Genomic DNA, 22,093 nt, shown 5'->3' on the forward strand with positions numbered 1-22,093 from the left:
TACTTTTTTTTGTAGCTTCAAAAAGAAGAGCACCTCGGGGGGGGGTCATGGCCCATTTAGGCCCCCGTAAAATGCACTGAACCGAAATAATCTATACGACAACTGCATATATATATATATTTTAGTCATATGTAAAGAGTAAGTAAAGTGTTTTTTGAAGATTTAACAAAGAGTATTTAGTCAAAATATAACATTTTGTATTTAATTTCCGTTAATATCGTAAGAATACTGTCGCCAGAATAGGCTAAATGGCTCAAGATGGTCTAACACTAGTGGGGTTTCTATCCTTTTATTTGAAGGGGATTTGAGCTCAGGCTCTGTTACACATTGGCCAAACATATGCGCTGACCCCGACTTATATCAGTGAATTTTTTTGTTTGCCTGATTCTAAGCTTACCCTTTATGAAGCGCTACGGCTTTTCAGACTCAAAACGCCGTTAAAAATGTGCATTGTTCCGATGTTAAGACGAAAAAAAAACTCTAAAAAAAAAGCGACCCTCTGCTACAAAAAAACAACACTTTCCTACAAAGGAAAAACAAGAAAAAAATGTTTTTACGTTAACGAACGAGTGAAATACTTCATCCGATAGTGTCGATTTCACTCGCCGCCAGATGGACGACGTAAACTCGGCATCACCCCCCCGTCAACTATTCCGCGCTACCTTCCGTTCATTTCGGATTCAACCCGACGGAGTCAATCTTATTAACTTCCACGCCGGTTCACACATGACATTTGCTTCATTTTTTTTTTTTCGCTCGCCGAGATCAAAAACATCAATTAGCAGCTGGAAAATGGGAAAACGCGAATGACGGACGCCGATAACGCCAGCTCATTTGAAGCGGGAGGGTAAATCTATTCTGGAGTTTTGAATGTGCTCATTACGATTGCCTGTTTTCAAAGAGGACCTCCAAATAGCAAAGAAATTTAATTTATCTTGTCGAAATGGCCAGGAATTGTTTTTCTTCCCCCCTCCCTTCGCCTTTTTATTTTTTTCTTTAAATCCGACGTCTATCTCTCCGCTTCAGTACGGTGTCGCTTTGTGTCACAGCTGCATTCTTTCTTTCTTTTTATTATTATTATTTCTCATTAGAATAGATCACAACTCGCTATAGAAGTTGAAACCAAACGCGCAAACCATCGAGATGATTCTAAAAGGCGGTCAGACGTTTCTTTTCAGACGGGGAGAATATTATGAGGTAAAGAAGCCTAAACGTGACCAAGCAAGTTAGAAAATAAATGCCATTATCACATTAAAAAGAATATAATTGGATGTTTTGCTTAGGTTTTTTTCCCTATGAATATGAATGTGTCAATCTTGTTGCTGCCTGCTTGGTAAACAAAACAGCATTTTTAATTTGACCATTTACAAAACTAATATTTTCATGTATTTATCTGCTCCTGAATTTAAATTGAATTTAACTTTTAATATATTTTTCAATTGTTGAAAATTTGAATGTGTTGTAATGTGAATTTTGACAGGGTTGTTCTGCAAATTAATCCCAATTTGTAAACTGAAATTTCATATTAAATGTTAAATTTACATTTAATCTAATAATTAATTTAAAAAAATCAACATTTTGCAATTGATTCACGTTTTACCTGTATATTAATTTAAATAATTCCTAACATTTTTTTAAATATAAAGATGCATAAGAAACATTTCATTAAATATGATCTACAATTTCACGGCACCATTGATCGGTCGCTGCGTCTTTCGTGAAATTCTGAAATCGGAAGCCTCCCGCCTTGTGTGTCAGACGAAGGCGTAACTCAATAAAGCCGTAACCTTTAAGCAAAAGCCTATTTTCGGTGGCCAAATCCATCTATTGTCAGACGTTTCCTTATGCTTGAGTTACATCTCCGAGGGCCCCGGACAAAAGCAACTTTAGCGGCGGAGTGAAGACGCTGCTCCTAATGCGAAGGGGGTGGCGTTTACATATCACATTCCTCCGGCCCATTGATTCCTGATCTTTTGACATTATTTAGATGCTTTTTATTTTCTTGGCCGTCTCATTCTTTGCCTGACACGAAAGACAGCCAACGTCCAAACAAGTCACGCGGGGGAGTATCTACTATCTGTCAAAAGAGCGGGCATTTTCCCGGTATTAAGCGCCCCAATGCTGAGACGCGGTGCCGAGAATCAGCGGGATGAAAATATCAATCTTTATAATGGAGGCTAATCAGATATCAGGCTGTTGTTTGCCTTATGGCTATAAGACAATAAGGTTGTAACCAATAGAATATCCAGGACAAAAGGCCAAAGAAAATATTTTCACAAACAAATGTGATTCTGCACACACTGAAAATTCACACAATCGAGGTAGGAAAAACTGGAAAATGTTTGCACGCAAATGTGATTTTTGTGTGTATGCATGCCTTGCATATATGCATGTATATGAAACCTAAATATTTGTTTAAATTGCTCATGGGGTGTAATATTTTGCAGCAGTTTCTTTGTGTGTGTGTGTGTATATGTTAAGCGACTTAGTACAAATAAAATTACCAAAATTCTAGCACAGCAATGTAAAAGAACAAAGTCTCCTTCAAAAACCAAGATTCCTGAAAAAGTATATGGAAATTGACCCTACATAGATTTTACTAATGCAATAAAAGAACGTATTTACTCCAACTGCATAAAAATACACAGTACTCTAGTTAATTAAAAAAAGTTTGTTGAAAAATGTCCTTTGTATGCTTAATATATTTGACATTTCATTTGATAAATGTTCCAAATTGGATTTATATTCAATCTATCAGTCTTTTAGACACCACAAAAATCAGCCCACTTTCCCATTGGGTCTTTTTAAAATGACAACACTTTCCAAAACGTCCAAATGGTGCCCTTGTATTCGCAATTATTTGACAAAACAAAAAAAACGGGCTATTTGACAAGCATGCACAGCGTCTGTGGAAACAAAAGCTTTGCGCACACTGGCTGGAAAAAGCCTCTTCAGGCTATTAACCCATAAACAGGCTTAATATCCAAATTACAAACAAACAAAGGGCAGGAATGTGCAATGATTACAGCCTCGTCCTGAGGTTATGACTAAATGATGCAAATGGCCACTTTACATTTGAACCAGTTAGCTTCCTCACGGCAACATATTTTTTTAAAGTCATCTTTTTAACTACGTCCGTAAATATTGCCAAATTTTCCGACCTTGGTCCAACTTTGAGCCACTGTCCTTATTTTCTCTGAGTCTTAACTATTGAGAGGACTCAACTCTATCATATCATAACATACCTTACAAAATGACTTGTAAGAGTTCGGACAAATTTGTGCTTTCATGTCCGACGTGTTAGCGTATAAATCTTCACTCGGGGGCGCTTAAAAGGAGAGCTTTTTTAATGAGCTGAGGTGAGGTTAATTGGGCCGAGTGATGTTTTACTTCCCTTTAAAATGAAGTCCATTTCCTGGACGTGTTTAATCAACAAACACTTCAGCCCAATTTTTACTTCTTGCAGGGAAAGTGAGGGCTTTTTCACCCAAATGATGACGGGACCCCCTTTCACTAGCCATTAGGAAGTACATGATGTAGATCTTGTGCGACTAAGCGACCTTGTAATCAAGTGTGAATTTGTGGATGAACGACTAAGTGTTCAATGGTCCTAGCAGTGTAATTACGGAGTGACCGATTCAATTCGTCTTCATAGCCGCTAGTGACGCCCCACCTATTGATGGATCGTTATCATTAGAAAGTGACAAAGCCTTAAACAAGAGAGACGTCTGGGAAAAAAAAGGGTACAATTGCCACAATGCTGTTTTTCTATTCATAAAAGATGGGAAATTGCTATTTCTGAAATTGGGAACCCAAAGTCAATGTGCACCCAAAACAATTGGCCATGTCGTTTTTGAATCCTTTGACAAAACAAGAAAAAAAAAACATTATACTGGACTCCAGTTGTCTCATTTAATCATTGCATATTATCAAACCTAGTTGACTGGGAACTTTACACCAAATGTCAAATGTCCATTTTAAGAAGCAGGTACTATGGACTGCCCAGAATCAACGGAATATATTTTCTGGAGCAAATGAATGATGGGATTTACCAATGATTAAAAATGGTGGTTACTGCGAAACAGTATCAGATCACAACTACTGATGCCAGAAAGTTAACACTTTAACACTGGAAATGAACGTCATAGCTTAAACTAAGGCTTTAAATTTAACCTGCAACGTTAAAGCATCAACTTTCAAGCTTATAATTCAATGAAAACATAAGGGCAACTTCCTGGAAAGTAGTGGTTATGAAGATTTAAAGAATCCATCCAATATTTTGTATTTCTTCAAGAATTGCTGACCGACATCAGTGACTGTCTGACCTTACATACACTCTAACATAGCCATTACACGCTAAATACCCGGCACACAAAAAGGACTGTATACGTCCTCAATCCAATTGGCTGGCACTGACTACATACAAGACTGAACTTTTATAGCGATCTGCTCCGACAACACGTCTGCAGCCAAAGACAAAAACCACAGGCTACCACTGGTCTGCCCCTCTATATTTTCAGTCTATATATTCAGCAAGCTGTATATCTTAATTATCCCTCTTCTCTGAGAAGACACAAAATGAGGCCCTTCCCGTTGGTGACTTTTACAGGCACATTATTACACGTCTGCGATAAAATGCACACTCTTGATTTCTTTTTGCTCTCAGAAGCCATCGCAGTTTAACGTTGGATGAGAAAAAGCAAACGTATTGTAAAAATCAAGAGCAGCAGGCTGTGCTGGATTAAGACCTCACAAGGTAGAGAAGACAGAGAGAACAAATGGCCCCCAAGACTTGGAGCTCAGTGTGATTATCTCCTCCCTTTTTCCTCATGGGTCGCAGCTTTTAGGGGTCAGCACCATTTCATTCACACACACGTAGGTTAGGGGCTTTGCCGTCTCAGTGACTCAATCGTATCCGCGGCTCTCCATCGATAATGCTCGGTGACCCAGCAAAGGCCCGCATGGAGGGCCCCTGGCCACACCTCTCTCTTGGAGTTAGCTCAATCCCAAAGCACCATTGCCCCCAAGGTGGCGCTGCCGTCGATGTGTAACTGTGCTATTTTAACTATTGACATCAGAATAAAGGAACGTATAATCTCCTAATTTTTCCATCTTTACTCAAACAAAAGCTAAACAACTACCTATTGCTGGTCCCAACCAAGCTTTATGGCAATACATTTGAATAAAATGAGCCAGTTTTTGATTCAAACATCAAATCATAGATACATAGTTAAGATTCTAATCACAGGGGAAAAAACAACAACTTAATTTTGCATTTTTTTGCTCACCCTGATAACGATAGCCATTTTAATTAGCAGCTGACAGCAATTTTACTTGCCAGACCAAGTTAAAAGTGGCGCTAAAATGTGCAAATTGACAACCAGTCCTAGTAGCAAGATTTATGGCAGATTGATTAAAAGGCAGGGTGTCCACCACACCCAACGAATTATACGGCTCAGTTAAAAAATGTTTTCTTTCGCGGGTCAGCGATAAGACTCTGGAATCGACTCCAATCAACCTAATTCCGGAATGATTTGCACACTAATTTATTCCCGGATTCCTTTGCCTTTCACTTCCGTGATAAAAGCTTTTTTTTTTTACATTACATGCTGCAGCTGTGAACAAAGAGCACAATAGCATGCGCAAACTCGAAACACAATCCCCATCGCGAATGCCATTCAGGCTTCAGTCGGCTGGTGGAGCCACGATATGGAGTCGCCTGCTGCAGATGGGGCGGGGCGGCAGGGTCGGGGGGGTCAGCGCGATCGGCACAGTTGGCACCTCGGCACTCGGATGCGTCGACTGAAGGGTGGCGGTGATGCGCCTTCGGCTTTCATATTGTCGCCGCTTCCTGTTTTGAAAGCCGTTAAGGAGCAAAATTTCCTCACACATGAAAAGATTTGCGCTTTTGAAACGTGTCCAAGCGCAAAAGTGAAAAAAAAGGGGGGGGAACGAGAGCCGATCTGTAAACATCTCTACCAAGGGGTCGACGGAAAAGGAATTGTGAGGAGGAGGAGGAGGTCTGGAAATGATGCATTCATTTGCCTTCTTCTTCTTCTGCTTTTTTTTTTTTGTTTTTGATTCGCTGATGAAAGACATGCGGCGTTTTTTGTTCCCAGCCAGCTGTATTGCTCTATTCAGTGTATGGGGGCACGGAACCATGCGCACAGCCACTACCCACTTAACCCCCTTTCGAAAAAAAATGCTTTGTGACATCTGCATCCACGCATCTCCGCATTCGCTGCAGCCGGCATGTATTTATAGAGCCGTTTGTTTTGTAACCTCGTTGCTCTGATCACCAAAAAAAAAAAAAAAAGGGTTTTAAACTCGATTTTTTGACAGCCAGGGTTACGCAATCCGCAAAGACACACCGGCGACACCACTTTGTCATCGATTCCAACTGGCTGTCACATGTGTTTACTGCCCGTTCAGCTGCTCTACTGCCAGAGTTCTTTGTTGTCTTTCCTCGGCAGTGGCCGGGCCTCTTACTTAATAAAAGGATCTAATTGAGCTTAATTGCAGCCTTTAAGTGTCATCTAAAAAGTGTTGCTAAACAAATTGTGGCAGACCAGCCAGTATTTGATAGTGCAGTGGCCTCAGATTTAGACTCTCGAATATATCACATACTTTACTTTACTGCTATCATCTGAAATTGGATGGCCTGGCAACCCTTACTGTTCACAAGAGAAGAAGATAGGTCACATTAGTGTGTGACAAGGTTGAATTGGGCGACCTAAGAAAAGATGAGATTCGGGTAGTTAATCCAAATTTAGTGAAGCAATCCAAAATAGAATCTTTCAGAAATACTTATTAGGGACTTCAGAGCAGCTGATTAGGCTCATTTCACTACCTTATGCTAGTTTTGTTAGTTTATAAACTGTCCCAGGACAAAATATAGTAAACTAATTCCAAATTTTTTATTTGGATTTGAATTACCAAATAATCTCTTTAAGCTTGAATTTCTTACCGTCATTAATAAAAATAAAATAATAGCTATTGACATTCCGCTTTTCCAGTTCAGAATGAAAACCTGGATGTTTAATTTAACTTTAATGCGACATTATGAATCAAAATTAATTGGCGACATTATCATTATATTATTTTAGAAACACAGTAAGTCATTGAATGCAATTGACAGTCCATTTTTTTTAAATTGGATGACTGTTGTGACCAACGAATTAAAGTTTCTCTGATTGCAGGATGGAACCCAGGAAGATCTACAGCATTCTTTCAGATTAAAAAAAATAATTACGCATGAATTCAAAGATACAAAGAATCCCAATTCAAAGGCCTAGGTTGTCTGCTGCCATCAATGAAAGTGAACATGTTAACTGCAGCATCTTTGAGTGCTTTACATATCGAAGAATGCTTTCTCAACAAATACACCACATACTATTTTAATAGTGTGTACGTAGGTGTGTGTTTACTCATGTTGTATTCATAATTCGGCCTCCTGCAGGGCACACATGTCTAGCGAGTACCCTGGAACACGCCATGAGGAGTCTTCCAAAGACAGCTACTTGTACACGCGCTGGTGCACACTCGGATGAAACAAAGCCTAACCGCACAAGTCAACCTCACCAAAAGAACTCTTTTCAGATGATGTTCAGATGTAATCTCTCAGGGTATAAAAAAAAAAAAATCATAACGCTTTTCCACATTCACAACTTAGTTCCCCTCCCGTAGCGCTATTTCCACGGACAGTAGAGAGTTCCCGCCAATCGATTTTCTCCCGGCTTTACGAACCAGTGTCATCTCCTTGTGCCCGCCTCTTGCTTTTAACCATCTTTTTTTTTTTTTTTACTCTCGCGGCATGGCGCTAAAGAGAGACGAGAGGATAAACCGATGTACGCACTCAGAAGTTTTGGATATTGATTTCTTTTTGATGCAAAAGAAAAAGAACGAGAGGGGGGGGGGGGGGGGTGCAAAAAAAAGCTCAAAAAGATGAGCTTTTGATCAAGCGCAATAGTGAGGCTAGTTCATGTTGCAATTGCGCATTGCATTGTTTTTCTTTTTCCGAGTATTGTGTAGCCTCCAAAAAAGGTCTGCAAGGCCTATTAGATGCAGTGACCATGAGGGAATCGTGGATAGGATTCCTGTTGTCCAATGGCCCAGAGAAAGTGTCACAGTGAAGCCTAGCACACTACAATGACAAAACAAAAACAGAGAACTGATATCTGCTTGTTCTGTGAAGGAATAGTTAGTAAAAAAAATAAAAATCAACTCAAAGACATGGGCAAAGTGTTTTTTTTTTAACCAACCACTCATCCACTGTGATGTGCATCCATGTCCACTGGGGGCTACAATTAACCCATCAAACTCATTCCAGCAGGGAATCCACAGCGGCACACCAATCGCCTTTTCTGGCTCTCTGAAGCCAGGGCGACTTGGGCAAGGAGGCAGCCTTTCATATTCTAAGACTCCACGTCATACCCCCCTCGATCCCCACTATTTTGCAGCCGTCAGCACTGATGAGACGCCATTAAAATGGCGGCAGAGCTTCGAGACACGAGGGACAGCTAATCAGGTAAAGGAGTAAAGCTTTAGGGATTGCTGCAGGGGATAAAAAAAACTGCATTTTCCTGGCTAGAAATCGATTATTTCAATACGATGTAACACGTGCAAGCTATTGGGTAAAGTAACGCTTATATGATGCAATCATCATATTCTGTTCAGCTATCAACTCCATCCAAACCTCAAATGGAAAATCAAAATTAAAAAGTGTATCGGAAAAAGTTTCGCCAAAAGTCGGAGGCGTAACCATTATTTTTATATCACGCATTTCTGGATGTATAAAATTAGGTTTATGTGATAATGTGCATCGAGCAATCTCTGTGACCTCATCTCCCTGCCAGAAGCCACATTTTGTCCTGAACTCCAAGCTCCAGAGGGCCTCGGTGGCAAGAGGCCAGGTGATTACACACAAAAGCGCACATTTGTATGCAGAGCGCAAGAATTGCACCACTTGCAATCTGTCCTCCTCGTGACACGCACTCAAACATGCGGTAATGCCTAGCCAAACACAAGGACGACATTCTGTCAAGGAGGATTACAACCATTCCAACTTGACCCCTGCTTCCAAGCAGCCTGCGCCTGAATTTACAGCGTGGAGGCCAGAGAGCGTTTAAACAGGTGTGGGTCCCATGCAGATGCTCGGCGGGCGAGCATGTGCTTCGCATTAGCCACCGAAGTGCCGGCCAGAGGAAGCTCGGCAAGCAAAGGCTGGCTGGCTCGTCAATTTCCCCGTTTGAGGGAGCCAGTTTTGTCCTGGAGATTCGAAAATGAGCCATTTGTGAGTTAAGTGAGTGAGCTACTTTCATCTTAACTCATTGGCTGCCATTCACAGCAATAGAACTATATTATATTCCACTACTATTGGATTATATGTGATGATAATAATGTCAAATCAATTCAAACTGGGATGGGATTGGTTAGGGCTGAACAATATTGGACCAAAACTGACAGTGTGATATTTTGGGGGTTTGCAATATATTGTGATATACATATAAAAATACAAAAAAAACTGACGAGGTGCCTTGAATAGCTCTGTTTGGGAAGACTTTAGTTGTCTCACCAACTACACATTGTATTCATATAATGCAGTTTAATCGGGGGTCCATCTGTGAATGATGAAGATCGCGAGATAAAAGGGATCCACAGATCCAGGAGTCTATGTCTTTGAAAATAGATGAGTCTTATAACTACTTGGCAGGATGATGGAAGAGAGGCGGTGTGAGCATGGAGGAGGTTGGTCCTATTGTAAAGCAAAGAGAAAGGTTGGCGCCTTTAAGAAAAATACAATAATGATAATAATACACAGAGTATTGCGATGTTCAAACTATATATCATGCAGCAATGATTTCATCACTGCCAGCTTTTCCAGCTCAATGAGAGTCAACGAGTTAATTCATTGCCAATGAAATGTGTATCAACAGAAATTCAAATCCAAGTGAGAGCTACTGCTTTAAAACTGTTCATTGCAAAAACAACAACTTTAACAATTTAAAATTCACACTAATACACAAAGGCTAGCTCTACCTTAACCTAACAATCAACTAGAACATCGACCCTAAATCAGCAATTAAAATTGATTAAATCCCATTTGTTACAGGGATCTAGGAACTAAAGTCGTGCATATGGAGCAGTTACTGTTGCACAAACTCAACATATTTTACAAATGAAAACATCTTGAAGGACAATGAATGGAATAAAGTCACAACGAGACGTAACAAATGCAGCAAAGAAAAAACAGAGGCTAAATTGCAGCAACAAAGCAAAAGGGAAGTCACGCTTCAAGGAAGCATGGACCGCTCGCTATCCCTAGCATTCGTTATTCCAGAGTGCCATCTCCGAAAAGGAAAATTGCCATAGATTCCACTGAATGCCAGCCAGAAGCAAGCCAGTTGATTTAGGCACACCTCGCTTCACACCAATCAGCCCGGACCCCTTTTACCATGCCAGCCATTCCACTTATCTGATGTTCCAACGCAAGATGGAGACACTGCCAGAAGTTCCAATTAAAATACCCACTGGCAGTAAAAAAAAGAGAATTGCTGGTAAAAACGTCTGCCGATTCAACATCGTCTTTTATTGTCCATTAATGAGCCAGGAAAGGAAAACGTGGGCCCTGTCGGGCTTTTTTATTTAAATACCTGCACAACTGTCACACATACCAGTGCCTAGGTGCATGTGAAATAACTCTAGTAAGACTTTAACAAGACCAATGAATGAATAAATATCCAAATAATGTGTTTAGGTGATGTTAATAATGAATGAGTGGTAGACCGGTTTTTGACAGCACCAGTGATTACATCGACATTTCTGTGAAGGGTTCGCTTATTCTTTACAGAGCAGGCAGTTTTCAGAATTTTTCACTAGTTTGCAGTTATTAGTTTGGACGTATTCCCTCGATATTCCGTCAGGATTGAGCCATCAAGCATGATGATCCCCCTTAATCTTGCCAAATCCAACTCTCCTTTTCACCCCATCACACTCGCCTACCGCTTCAATTTGACTGAGCGCCCCCACACCCCCTTCAGGTAGTTCATTTTATTGAAAAACTGCTTCAGCAGTACATTGTGAATTTGTACTGATGTAATATTTTGGTTACTTTTGTAATTTTTGGAAGTATATTGGTACTGCTTTCACTATAATGTTCGTATTTTTATTCTAATACATATATTGGTGAATTTTGGTAAATTTCAGGTATGTGATGTATTTTAATCTCATTTATTTTGTCAATATTTGCACCTTTTCTTATGTTTTTATTGCTATGTCGAACATATGGCTTGTGGTGAATTATACAAGGCTTTTTCATGTTTTTGCCTGTGCCACTCCCAATCGCAAATGACCTATTATTATACTGGTAGATTTAGAATGAGTAACTAGGTGAGCATGTGCACACCTGTGCAGGTATGCATAAAGTGTCTTATGGTAAAAAAAATCCAGGACAGAAACAAGTATGCCAAGAGGTAAATACGATTCATATAAAATCCCCAGTACTCCTCAAATAAAAAAGCCAAACTATGGCACAAAAACAACGTTTACTAGACCCACTTGGATATGCACAATTTTTTTTTTTTTAAATACGTACATAGAACCGTGAGCCAAACAAATCCAAGTTGAGTTCAGGTAGGTCTTTCTTGGAACTGTGAAGATGAAAAAGTCTAATAAATTGGGGGGAGCTTTAGTCTAGTTCTGGCTGGCCCAGCCAACCTGAAAGTATGATTTGGAATACAACGACAGCGTGACGGTGTGACAACACTAGATGCCTAACAACAGAACGGAGCATGTAACCTGCATCCAATACTACAAAACCTTAAAGAAAAAGACCCTCTTCTATAAGGGGGGTGCAAAACACAAATTCTAGGCAGCTTAAGTGCTCTTGGGAATCGCTCAGCATTTGACAGCACTGTTCAAATTTGATCGGACAAGAGTAGTCATCCACAACTTCAAATTGTTGTTGGAGATTTCGTATATTTTCTTCTTTCCAAGGGTGAAAAAAGTTGATTACTATTGCTTTTCAAACTTTAAAATTTACCTAGCAATTGTAAAATTTGGTTCACTCTGAAGCTATTCTCTACAATCATCCATCCCTGAGGATTTCCAGTTTTTCCAAGATTGCCCTAAAACAAGTGATACAATGTGGATACTATTCTTAATCTTTTCATGTGTCATGAAAACAACATCTTATTGAATTTAACAAAACACGATTGCAATTACAAGTTTACAAAACATCAATGTTCAACTTCCACCACCAGAAACAAACCCTGACCCTGACGTTGGGATATGGTTCAGCATTGATTCGCACGATTGACACAATCCTCGACATTAAGCGACATGTTTTTTTTTCCTCCTGAATGCCTGACACAAGCATTGTTAAAAAGCCCCCAGTCTACCTTCTTCTTTGCCATTTCTCTCAATAGTGCCCGTCTACCTTTTGTTCGTACGCGCGCCATACTTGTTTGTGCTTCAAACCGGCGCGTCTTATTAAAGGCAAAAATGCAATTCACCTTCTTCACAAAAGGCTCTCTTGTTGAAACTTTGTTGGAAAAGCCAGCAGACATCTCTTGGGAATAACAATAAAGGTTAGTCATAGGGATGGAAATGTGATTAAGCCCACACAGTTTGCGTTCAACACCAACCTACTACGATTTAGTGATAAATTTGGCAAAATGCGCAATGGTTAAGCAGTCTCGTTTCAAACTTAATTGTTGGTACCAAGTTTGGTTTGCAAAGTTAACCTTTAAATACCAAACAGACAAACAAATTACAGGAAGGCTGAATGCAGGTATATTATGTTCATATAATTTTCCACTCTATGGACCTATTCAAAAGGAATCAATTAATTAAGGAGTTTTTTTTCTAACAATGGATTGCTGTTGAATGCAAATTTCTTTGCCAATTATGTCCTGATTCTTGTTTTTTTTCTTTCAAATGCACTTTTGAATGTTACTATTGTAGTAATTATTTTTTTGTTTTTTATTTATTTTTATTACTGGCAGTCCTAGTATTACGAACAAAATCCATTCTAGGCTGGAATATGACTATTAAAGCTGAAAATGACTAAGAAATAGTAATAAATACTCTAATTCATGCATTTTTCAGGGTGCAAGTGATATCAAGTGATTTAAATGTCATGTGATTGACTGGAGAAAGAGAGGGAGAGTTGGACCAGTTGGCTGGTGTGTGAAGGGTGTTGTTTTGTTTGAATTTTTTGTTGGCTTTGGCTTACCGTAGTTGTGTTCTGTGCCTAAAATACTTTTTTGGGGTGGGTGGGGTTTTGTGGTTGGGGCTGGCAAATATATTTTTAGTTTAGGGGGAACTCATTCCATCACTGTAGCCTAGTCATCGACCATCCCTCCCGCCCTTCCATCTCCTGTGATATTTCCCCCGCCTCTTCCTCCTCTTTTGTCGCTCCCCACCCTTTCCCTGCCCTTAGCCCAGTGCTAATTGGTAAATCTGTTGGACCATGGCGGAGCCAACAATGAGACCTGGAGTTCTGTCAAAACAAGTTTCCCTGTGAAACGGCCTCCGGTGTTAATACAGTAGCACAGCGAGTTGCCGGGTCTGTTGTCATTCAACAGGCTGGCTGCAGGAATCAATCAAAGTTTGGACTACGATGAAGTTTTAAGAGATATGGGGGTGTCCATGAAAAATGACTTTGTGCAAAAGTTTGTCTGTTAAACTGGATTATTGATGTCACTTTTAAACTTTGACATAATTGTTAACATACAGTAAAAGCCAATAGTAAACTGTGATTAACGTATTTTTCCGCTGCCTACTTTGTGTTGCCATGAAGGGTGAAATGAGTTCAAGTTGTTGAAGGCCTCTATCAGTGACGCCCGTGACCCGACTCCCATCTGACGAGCTGTCATCTGAAACTCCAGTCACGCCTTTCCACGGTAGGACGTGAAAAAGTATGTTTGTGTGACATCGGAGCATACACGCGAGACAGGCAGGCACACCCAAACACTGTCCTGCCAGACCTCGTCAAACAAGTTCTTGCAAAGATACATCGCACGAGAGGGAGATGACGTGAGGGGAAATGCAACATTTCTCTTTGTTTTTTTTTTTTGCATGTCTCATTGGCGCAATCAAGTGTGGTTTGTGTTTTAAGGAATCTGTAATTTACTATCAAGAGAGCGCATGAAATCAACAAGCTTGTGGCAAGCCAAATGATCTGTGGAGGAAGTCCATGCTTACTTTGCTAGGGGCCAAATTTCACTTTGGGCTTTGCTTCCACCAATCTGATGAAATGTGAAGAAGTCTTCCAACTTTTTGACAAGCAAGGATTTGGAAACTTTGTTACGTTTGTTTTGTTAATCCAAACTGCAAATTCCTGAAGTATATTTTTGATGGTTAGGCATGAAAGGAGCCTTGTCCAATATATCTGTGAATATCAATATTGTAAACCGCCTTAAACTGGTTGATTTTCGAGTAATGTTGTTTGCATGAATACTAATTATTAGTTATTTTGGAATATAATTGATTAGTTGGCCATAATTCAGTCAGAAACTGGTGGTTTTGTAGAAAGCAAATCAAATTGGACTGGTGATTAATAAGGAACAGAAGTAGTACATTATATACTGTATGTTTGACTATAATTGCTGAGCACAATGTAGGGATTGTATATGTATATAAATAATGTAGTTTTTCGGATTGTAATTATCTGAGGGGGACGTGTCAAACAATCAAAATAAATGTGATTTCAACTGTGACTTATTTGCATTGATAAAATCATGGATTGAAAAATGGGGTTAAAATATGGGAAGAACATTTGTTTTGGCAAAAACATTTCCACAAGTATGTTAATCAGATCCACACTGTTATGAATTGTGGGAAAATTGATTAGAGGTCTTAAATCAGCAAGATCACCCAGAAAGTTTAGGTTTGAGACAAAAAGCCAGAGAGGAGAAAGTGCAGGGGGGAGGCAAACACACAGAAAAAGAAAATGTCTTAAAAAGCTTAGTTTGGTTATCAAAAAAAATGCTGATAAAGCCCAGCAAACAGCAGATCAAGAAAATGATCAACAACGGATTGAGCAAAAAAGCAGAAAGACAGTGTGATGATCAATCACCATAAACCCAAGAAATCATTCATTAAAATTGTCTTTTTCTCTCAATCATCAATTAGCAGGTGTTAATTTGTGTTGCGGAATCAAACCAAAAAAAGATCCATCATAATATTTTGGGGGAATTCAAAGGTCTCTCACCAAATGAAATTGGTGAAGGCTCAGATCTGACTGTCCAGGGAATTCCCAGCAGAAAGGCCCCTGAAAGGCAAAGACGGACGTTCCCAAGTCACACAATTATATGAGCTCTTCACACACACACACACAAGCTCTGATTCACCACTCATTTTTGTACAAACCAGGATTTATGCAAAAAGCAACGTGTTATCTCTGGAAAATCTCGCACCCTCTTCGCTTTTTGACTTATTCAAACGACGAGCTCGTCTCAGCGGAATCGGCCTTCTCCTGGGTATGTGTCGGAGTCCATTATTAGAGGTTATACAGCACCAAACCAGTGTAAACGCGCTATACACATTGGCGGTTACATCGTTGTCGGTACCGGCTGGCAGCTTGTTAAAACACCACTACACTCTTTAGTACATCCAGAACATTTGAGTTGCCCTTCTAGATGGAGAAAAAAAAGAAAGACAAGGCTGGGTTTTCGCAACCACCACTGGAATTTGAAGCTAAAAATTGCCATTCATTACTGACAAAAATATCCCCATTAAAATTGGTGAAAAAAATCCCCCAAAAACTTGTGTGGGTTTAAACTAGACTACTAGGAGTCCCACAATGATCAAGCAGATTAGAATTAAAAGAAAAATCCCCAAAGATGTGCTTTCAAAAGACAAATTACCATAGAAACATGGGTTTCACAGTTTAGAAAGAGATTTGTCAAATGTTGTAGAAGACTACCTTAAATTCTCTATCAAAATACATTTTAACTAAATAAAAGCCCTTAAAAAACGCAAGTTAAAATAAAAATTCCCCACAAACTTAAAAAAAGTGAATGAAATAAAAAAAAATTGCAGGGTAAAATAGAACCAACAAACCCCAAAACTTGCACCCTTCAAAATAAGAACGTAAAAACATTAACGTGCAAGTTTAAATGTAAAAAAAAAATGTATGTTAAAACCCTGTGTTAAAATAGCACAACAAGCTTTTCTTGTCAAATTGCACTGATTTAAACCATAGGTAGCAAAGGTTAAAAACCAGCCATAAATCCTCAGAAATGTCTCCAATTTGCAAGTATTAGCAAAAATAATCTCTTAAATCCGGATCTAATCCTGACTCTTTTTTTCTACCCTTCATTTGCAACAATTACATAAATTCTCCCCAGATTCTTCAGTCCAAAGTTAAAAAACAGAACACAGCATATCTGTGTATGTGTTGTAAGTGTGCAGCTGTTCCTGCGAGTTATCTTCACCGGCCCTCAGGGGGTTAAGTGCAAGTGCAAATAGAAGCCGGTGATCTCAGCGCAAAGAAAGCAACTTGTTGGATTGCTTTCAGGCAGCGCAGAGTTGGTCAGTAAAGTAAAGGTCATGTTGCTTTTTCTCTGCAAAGTTCTATGCCCTTTTCTCTGGCTAAACAAAAACAAATCAATGGACTGAAATGTCTTTCTTGTTGCTATAAAGTAGAAAAACAACAATTGAACTGGCTGGCAATGAATGATCATGTTTCAGGGGCATTGACCGCAATAGACGTCCAATCTCTTGCGTAAACCAGGCAATCCAGATTGGTGTATCAACCTACACATTTTTTTTTTACTCCTAATCACTGAAATTTATGAACTAGGGGGTTGAATCAGAGATTGTATTTGCATTCAATATAACCACCATCTGTTTCTCTTGATTACAGTGCTTCTCCTATTATATGCCAACTAGAAATAGACCAACTCGCCAAAGTAAATTCCATCTTATATTTTCAACAATTCATCCCTCCTCAAGGGTCTTCAAGTGAAATTGTTCTATTATAGGAACAGCGTGACTCTTTCAGTCATTGTTGCCTTGCTGACAAAGTCAACACTGAACGGAAACAAGAGGCCGCCCAGACAGCGCCCTCAGGCATGACGCGGCGTCTGATGACGTCACCCCATGAGTGTGCACGCGGTGAGTGAGGTCCAAATATGAGTCTAAGTGAGCTCCTAATCTCTGTGCGTGGGTCTGCTGACCACAGGGTCATTCATTAACAAGCAGAGCAAGCCAGGCCTCCCAGAGATCCCCAGCAATTGTCCTAGCAGCCCAGGTGTGCTGTCTTTTCAGAACACAGGAAGTCCCCTTTATTCCCAATTGTCCCGGATGGAGAAAGCAGCAGCAAAGGAAGGTGAATTTGATCCGGGGGACTATCTATTCAGTCATTGACTTAGTCAAGCAGTCACACAGCGAGTTATACACACTTCTAATGTGGAAAGTGAATGGTGCTAAAATGGTGGGAGGTCTCCATAGCTATTAAATTGTCCAGATTCCATCACTGGCTAGTCCTAATTATCATAGACTCAGCATGAGGGGGGGTAAAAGCGTTCCTTCCAAGGACCTTTTTCTTGGCTAACTCAAAGACACAATGACGCACTCGTTCAGGAACAGTCGGCAAATGGTTAACACTCCAGCCATCCCCTGCTGCCATTGAAAAGGGAGCATAACAATGGAGACATTGTTGAGATCGAGACGTTGACGTTGGGTGCGTGCGTGTATGTATGCTCATGCTTCTGCCCTAATTCCAATAGTGTCCAATCAAGCAACAGCGGCCATTTGGAATATGCGTCGCTCGCTTCTCCACACGCCCCCTTTCTCGTAATTAAAAAAAAAAAAACGATGTCATATTGTTAAAACAGATGTAAAGCCTGAATCCCTAAACTGCAAGTTGGTCTTTTGTTATAGTGATTGTCGATTCATTGTAAAGCAATAGAGAAGAAAATGTAATACGCTACTTGGCATGACGCAAATGAGTTTAGTGTAGTAAGTAGAGCTCAGCCTCTGGCAAAAGGATATTATGGAAATTAAGTATTTGGCGTGATATCAAAACAGTTTGAGAAATACATTACTTTAATTTGACTATTAGTACATCATTAACTAAAGTGTGAAGGCAACTCACAGGTGCTATTTAATTCATAGTGTTGCAAACATTTCCGCTCTCCTAAATTGAATAAAAACTATGCTTCCATGAAAAACTAATTGTATTTGTCTATGACAGTAAACTAACTAAAAATGTTGAAATGTGCTAAAAACACCATAACTTTTACCTTTGTGAAATAATTACTATGACAAACCTGCTAGGCATTGTGACAAAAGTGTCTGCCATAATCAACGTAGACTCTTGGAAAATATAAAAGTATAAATACAGCTTGCGAGAGATTAACAAGCAACAAACATTTTCTTTGACTCCTACTGGAACCAGGATGGTCTTAAGACCCTTTTCCCTGACAACCGACAGACAACAACTTCCCAAAAACTCAACAGATAGATAAATATTATATAACTTTCAACCAATGGCGTAAAAGTTCAGCGGCGGCAGGTTTGGAGGCTGCCCGCGGGGTTGGCCAGAGACTTCAAAAAGCTTCTGCCTGGCCCCCTTTGAACGTATGATAAACAGGGGCTGGGTGCCCATTCCCTGCGATAGACAGGTCGGCATGAGGTCACTTCCTTTTTTTCCTGAATTTATATACCAGCTTCAACCATATCCACACATCTTTTTAATCACAGCCACTTGACAACCTGAGTCAAAAGCCCATAAAAAAAACGTATCAGAACACAAACGTATAGATAATTATGCCCATTGAGTCCCATTGTTGGGGGTGTTGTAAAAAAGTCCACTATAATAAATACAAGCTGCAGAAGCACTTCTTGATTAAGGTACGCAATTGTAAATATTAATGGTAAGAATCAGTATAAAAAAATTAAAATATATATGTATTTATATTTTTTTTTTTAAATCAAAAACAAGCGTAAATGGCTTCATTTAGAGTCTGCCTGATCTTTACTTCGACGACACCCGGTCATTCCGTATTTGTGACCAACACTCTAGCCCGATCTTATCGCACTAGCCGATTGGTGGCGTCTTATCACAACCAGAGCAGGCCGGCTAAAGGCGCTACAGGTGGCAGAGAGTCACGGTGTCGGAGTATTTCCTGTAATTTGCAAATGGAAAGAGAAACTACTGTTTAGAGATAAGGGAATCACGTACTGGAATGAGCCGGACAGAATGATTGAGTGACATCAGTGGGGATCTGAATGAACACTGTCCATAGAAATCAGTAGAGTTTTCTTTTTGTTTTTTCATTTCTCTCTTTTCCAGATGCAACGCAGTCGATATGATGCAAACGAGGGAAACATTCCATTTTGCTACTCGCAGTCAAAAGGTGGATGGCAGAGCAGGAGGAAAGGAATGCCAACAAAACAAGCTGCATTTCACCTTCAATTTCATCACACGCTAACAGTAACTTGGGTGCGTTTGTGTGTGTGATGCTGCAATGCCTTGGAGCTTTGCAGCATGTGTGCTGAAGTGGGGGAAAATGAGTGGGGTGGGGGAGAAAAAAACCCATAGGACCTACTGAGTTATTTATCATCAACTTCAAAAGTTTTCCTTGACCAACTCTTTCAGAACTTGACTTATTCAACGTCACTAGTTTGGTCCAAAGAAAGCAATAGCAGTACATTATGTTCAAAGTTTTGTAAATACAGAGTGTTTATAGTCTAATATGATTCATAGATTTTTTTTGAATTGTAAAGAATTAACTATCTATTACATTTTTTACAGTATTTTATAAAGTAATGTAATGGTATTTTTAATTGAAATACATTATTCATTTTACCAATAATGGAAATGTCTTTTGAGTAGAATTTACAGTGAAATTTACTGTACAATGGATGGGTATTTACAACCAGATGACTAATTTTCAAGGAAAACAATAGCGCAAGTATTTACCTGCCTACGATCAGTTTAAGGGCTCATTTTCAGTAACTCTTAAAATAACAGCGCAAGAATAAGGGACCTCGCTGAACTCGCGTGTTTAAAAATAACTTCAACAAAAGATAAGGAACGACCCGAGTCGGTTTGTTTTGTTCCGAATAACAGTTGTCGTCGCTGAAGTCCTTTTCTTTGTTTGTCAGACAACTTTTGAAAGCATTTCAAGTAATCACCCTTGTCTACTCTCGCTATTTAAAGACTGTTCGCAATACAAAACGGGACTCGGGTTTTGCCAAGGATGGGACACTAATGTCATAAATGACTCACCTGGATGGCCTCTTAGTCAATCCATAAACTAAAGAGCAATTAAATAATCAGTCAATGACTTTTTCAGAGCTTACCACGCAAGGGGACCCAAAGTAAGGATGATATTAAAACAGTCAAAATAATCCAAATGAAACAAAAAATAATAATAATCACAATTAATATTAAAAACATGCACATTGCATAAATATTTTAACATTATAACATCCCCGAATGATAGATTATTCTCCCATTGAGCTCATGCTTGTTCAATAAAACTTTAAAGACATTCTCCGAAATCTCTCATTGATTTTCCCATTTTCCCAACCTCGGCGACCTCAAAAACCACGTCCTCACACTCCACTTTCCTTCCAACCTCTTAAAAACATTTCACCTTTGAGCGCAAACTAACAGCGAGGTTCAAGTACAAGCCTGCATCTTTCGCTATTGACATAACCGAAGTGGAAGGACATATGGTCTTGCTAAATCTCCTTTTCTTGCCGTCAAATACCAGAATTCTTTCCTCAATCTTGGAAGGCTTCGCATAATCAATGCTTGAGGTTAGCCCACACTCTGCTCAAAGTCGACATGATAGCAGGACAGTAACATTACCTCATTCCGGAAGAATGTATCTAAAGAAATAATTGTTCTATGGTTGCACTTGCAACACCCCCAGACCTAAGCACCTTCTAGAACAGTCAAATGCACATAAAACATGCATTTCTTCACAGCATTTGGGACGGTGGGGGGCTGGGAACATTCATTTTCCTGACTTGACGAAGTAGGCGGTGGGAAAAAGCAGTTGTTACTTACGACGATGTGTGCCGGTGACGGGGACCTGGCATCTTTAAGTGCTTGTCTACTCTGAAGACCTCCTGGTTGAACATCTAGCAGGGGCCATTTCATCTGTAGGTACTGAATGGTAGAAAAGGAAACAGAATGGAAAGAAGAGAACAAAATATGTTAACAATGCAGGCAGCGAAAAAACAACAACTGAAAAAGTAAGACAACAAAAAGAAACTTTATATTTGGATGGGCGTGCAAACTCAAAAGTATGGAGGGTGGATGGATGGTTAACTACTCCAGTTTTAATGGATTGGACATCTATCACTGCCAATGGCAGCCAATGAATTAAAAGAAATGCAATTAAAAGTCGACAAGAAAATGTGGTGGTTACACAAGTGGCTCAGAGTTTGTGGCTTGGAGATGACCTAATGTCATAAATGTGACTGTTGAGAGACTTTTATTGGAAGTCATAAAGAGGTCCGAACGTGGCGTCTCACCAGGCTAGACCTCTTGACGGCTCCCATAAATGATTGACTTGGCCGATATCAGCCATTTTTCCCCAAAGCCTTTCGCTCTCCCTTGCTGTGTCCCCGTGTGACACGTTCTCACACAAACAGATAAGATGAAACTAGAGTCATGTGAAGCATCTTTCAAAATGCAATGACACACTGGATAGATTATTTCTATCCGTCATGCTTTTTCCCAGAAGACAACCCGAATGATTCGCTTTCCTAGCGAATAACTTTTTTTGTTCTACCACAATGTGATATCATTTGAGTTAGTTGAACAATTTGACCAAAGAATCAATATCTAGGCTAGGTTAAGGCTAGGTTAAGGAATGGGCTATTTGGATCGGTGGACTTTCTTGAGGCTGTTAAATATGGTAAACAGCCAAATAGGCTAAGGGTTTCAGTTTGGGTTTTTTTCTTTCCAGAATCATGTGGGCGTTTCATAACTTTGGAACTTTTCACTTGCATGAGTCTAAGAGGGAATTGACATTAATGACTTCTAACGAAATGACTGTCCAAGAAGTGTATCATTTATTTTTTTGCACACGCTGGCTTTTATTCCAATGAAAAATACACTCAC

General features: G+C 39.6%; 1 protein-coding gene across 25 annotated transcripts in view; it reads right to left on the reverse strand.

Moving 5' to 3' along the window:
* tcf7l2 (transcription factor 7 like 2) overlaps nucleotides 1–22,093 on the reverse strand; it is a 78,160-nt gene that overhangs the window by 31,998 nt on the left and 24,069 nt on the right. For 13 of the 25 annotated variants that reach the window (XM_077738444.1, XM_077738439.1, XM_077738442.1 and 10 more), the window contains exons 4-5: nucleotides 21,032–21,133; nucleotides 15,215–15,274 (exon numbers count right to left, since the gene is read on the reverse strand). The exons of 3 other annotated variants lie outside the window; for them this stretch is intronic. In XM_077738444.1, the coding sequence (XP_077594570.1) occupies nucleotides 15,215–15,274; nucleotides 21,032–21,133 (162 nt within the window). The remainder of the gene's footprint in view (nucleotides 1–15,214; nucleotides 15,275–21,031; nucleotides 21,134–22,093) is intronic. 9 more of the 25 variants (XM_077738445.1, XM_077738449.1, XM_077738450.1 and 6 more) reach the window with 2 other exon arrangements.

Source organism: Stigmatopora nigra, chromosome 18, assembly GCF_051989575.1.
Source record: "Stigmatopora nigra isolate UIUO_SnigA chromosome 18, RoL_Snig_1.1, whole genome shotgun sequence".
Lineage (NCBI taxonomy): Eukaryota > Metazoa > Chordata > Actinopteri > Syngnathiformes > Syngnathidae > Stigmatopora > Stigmatopora nigra.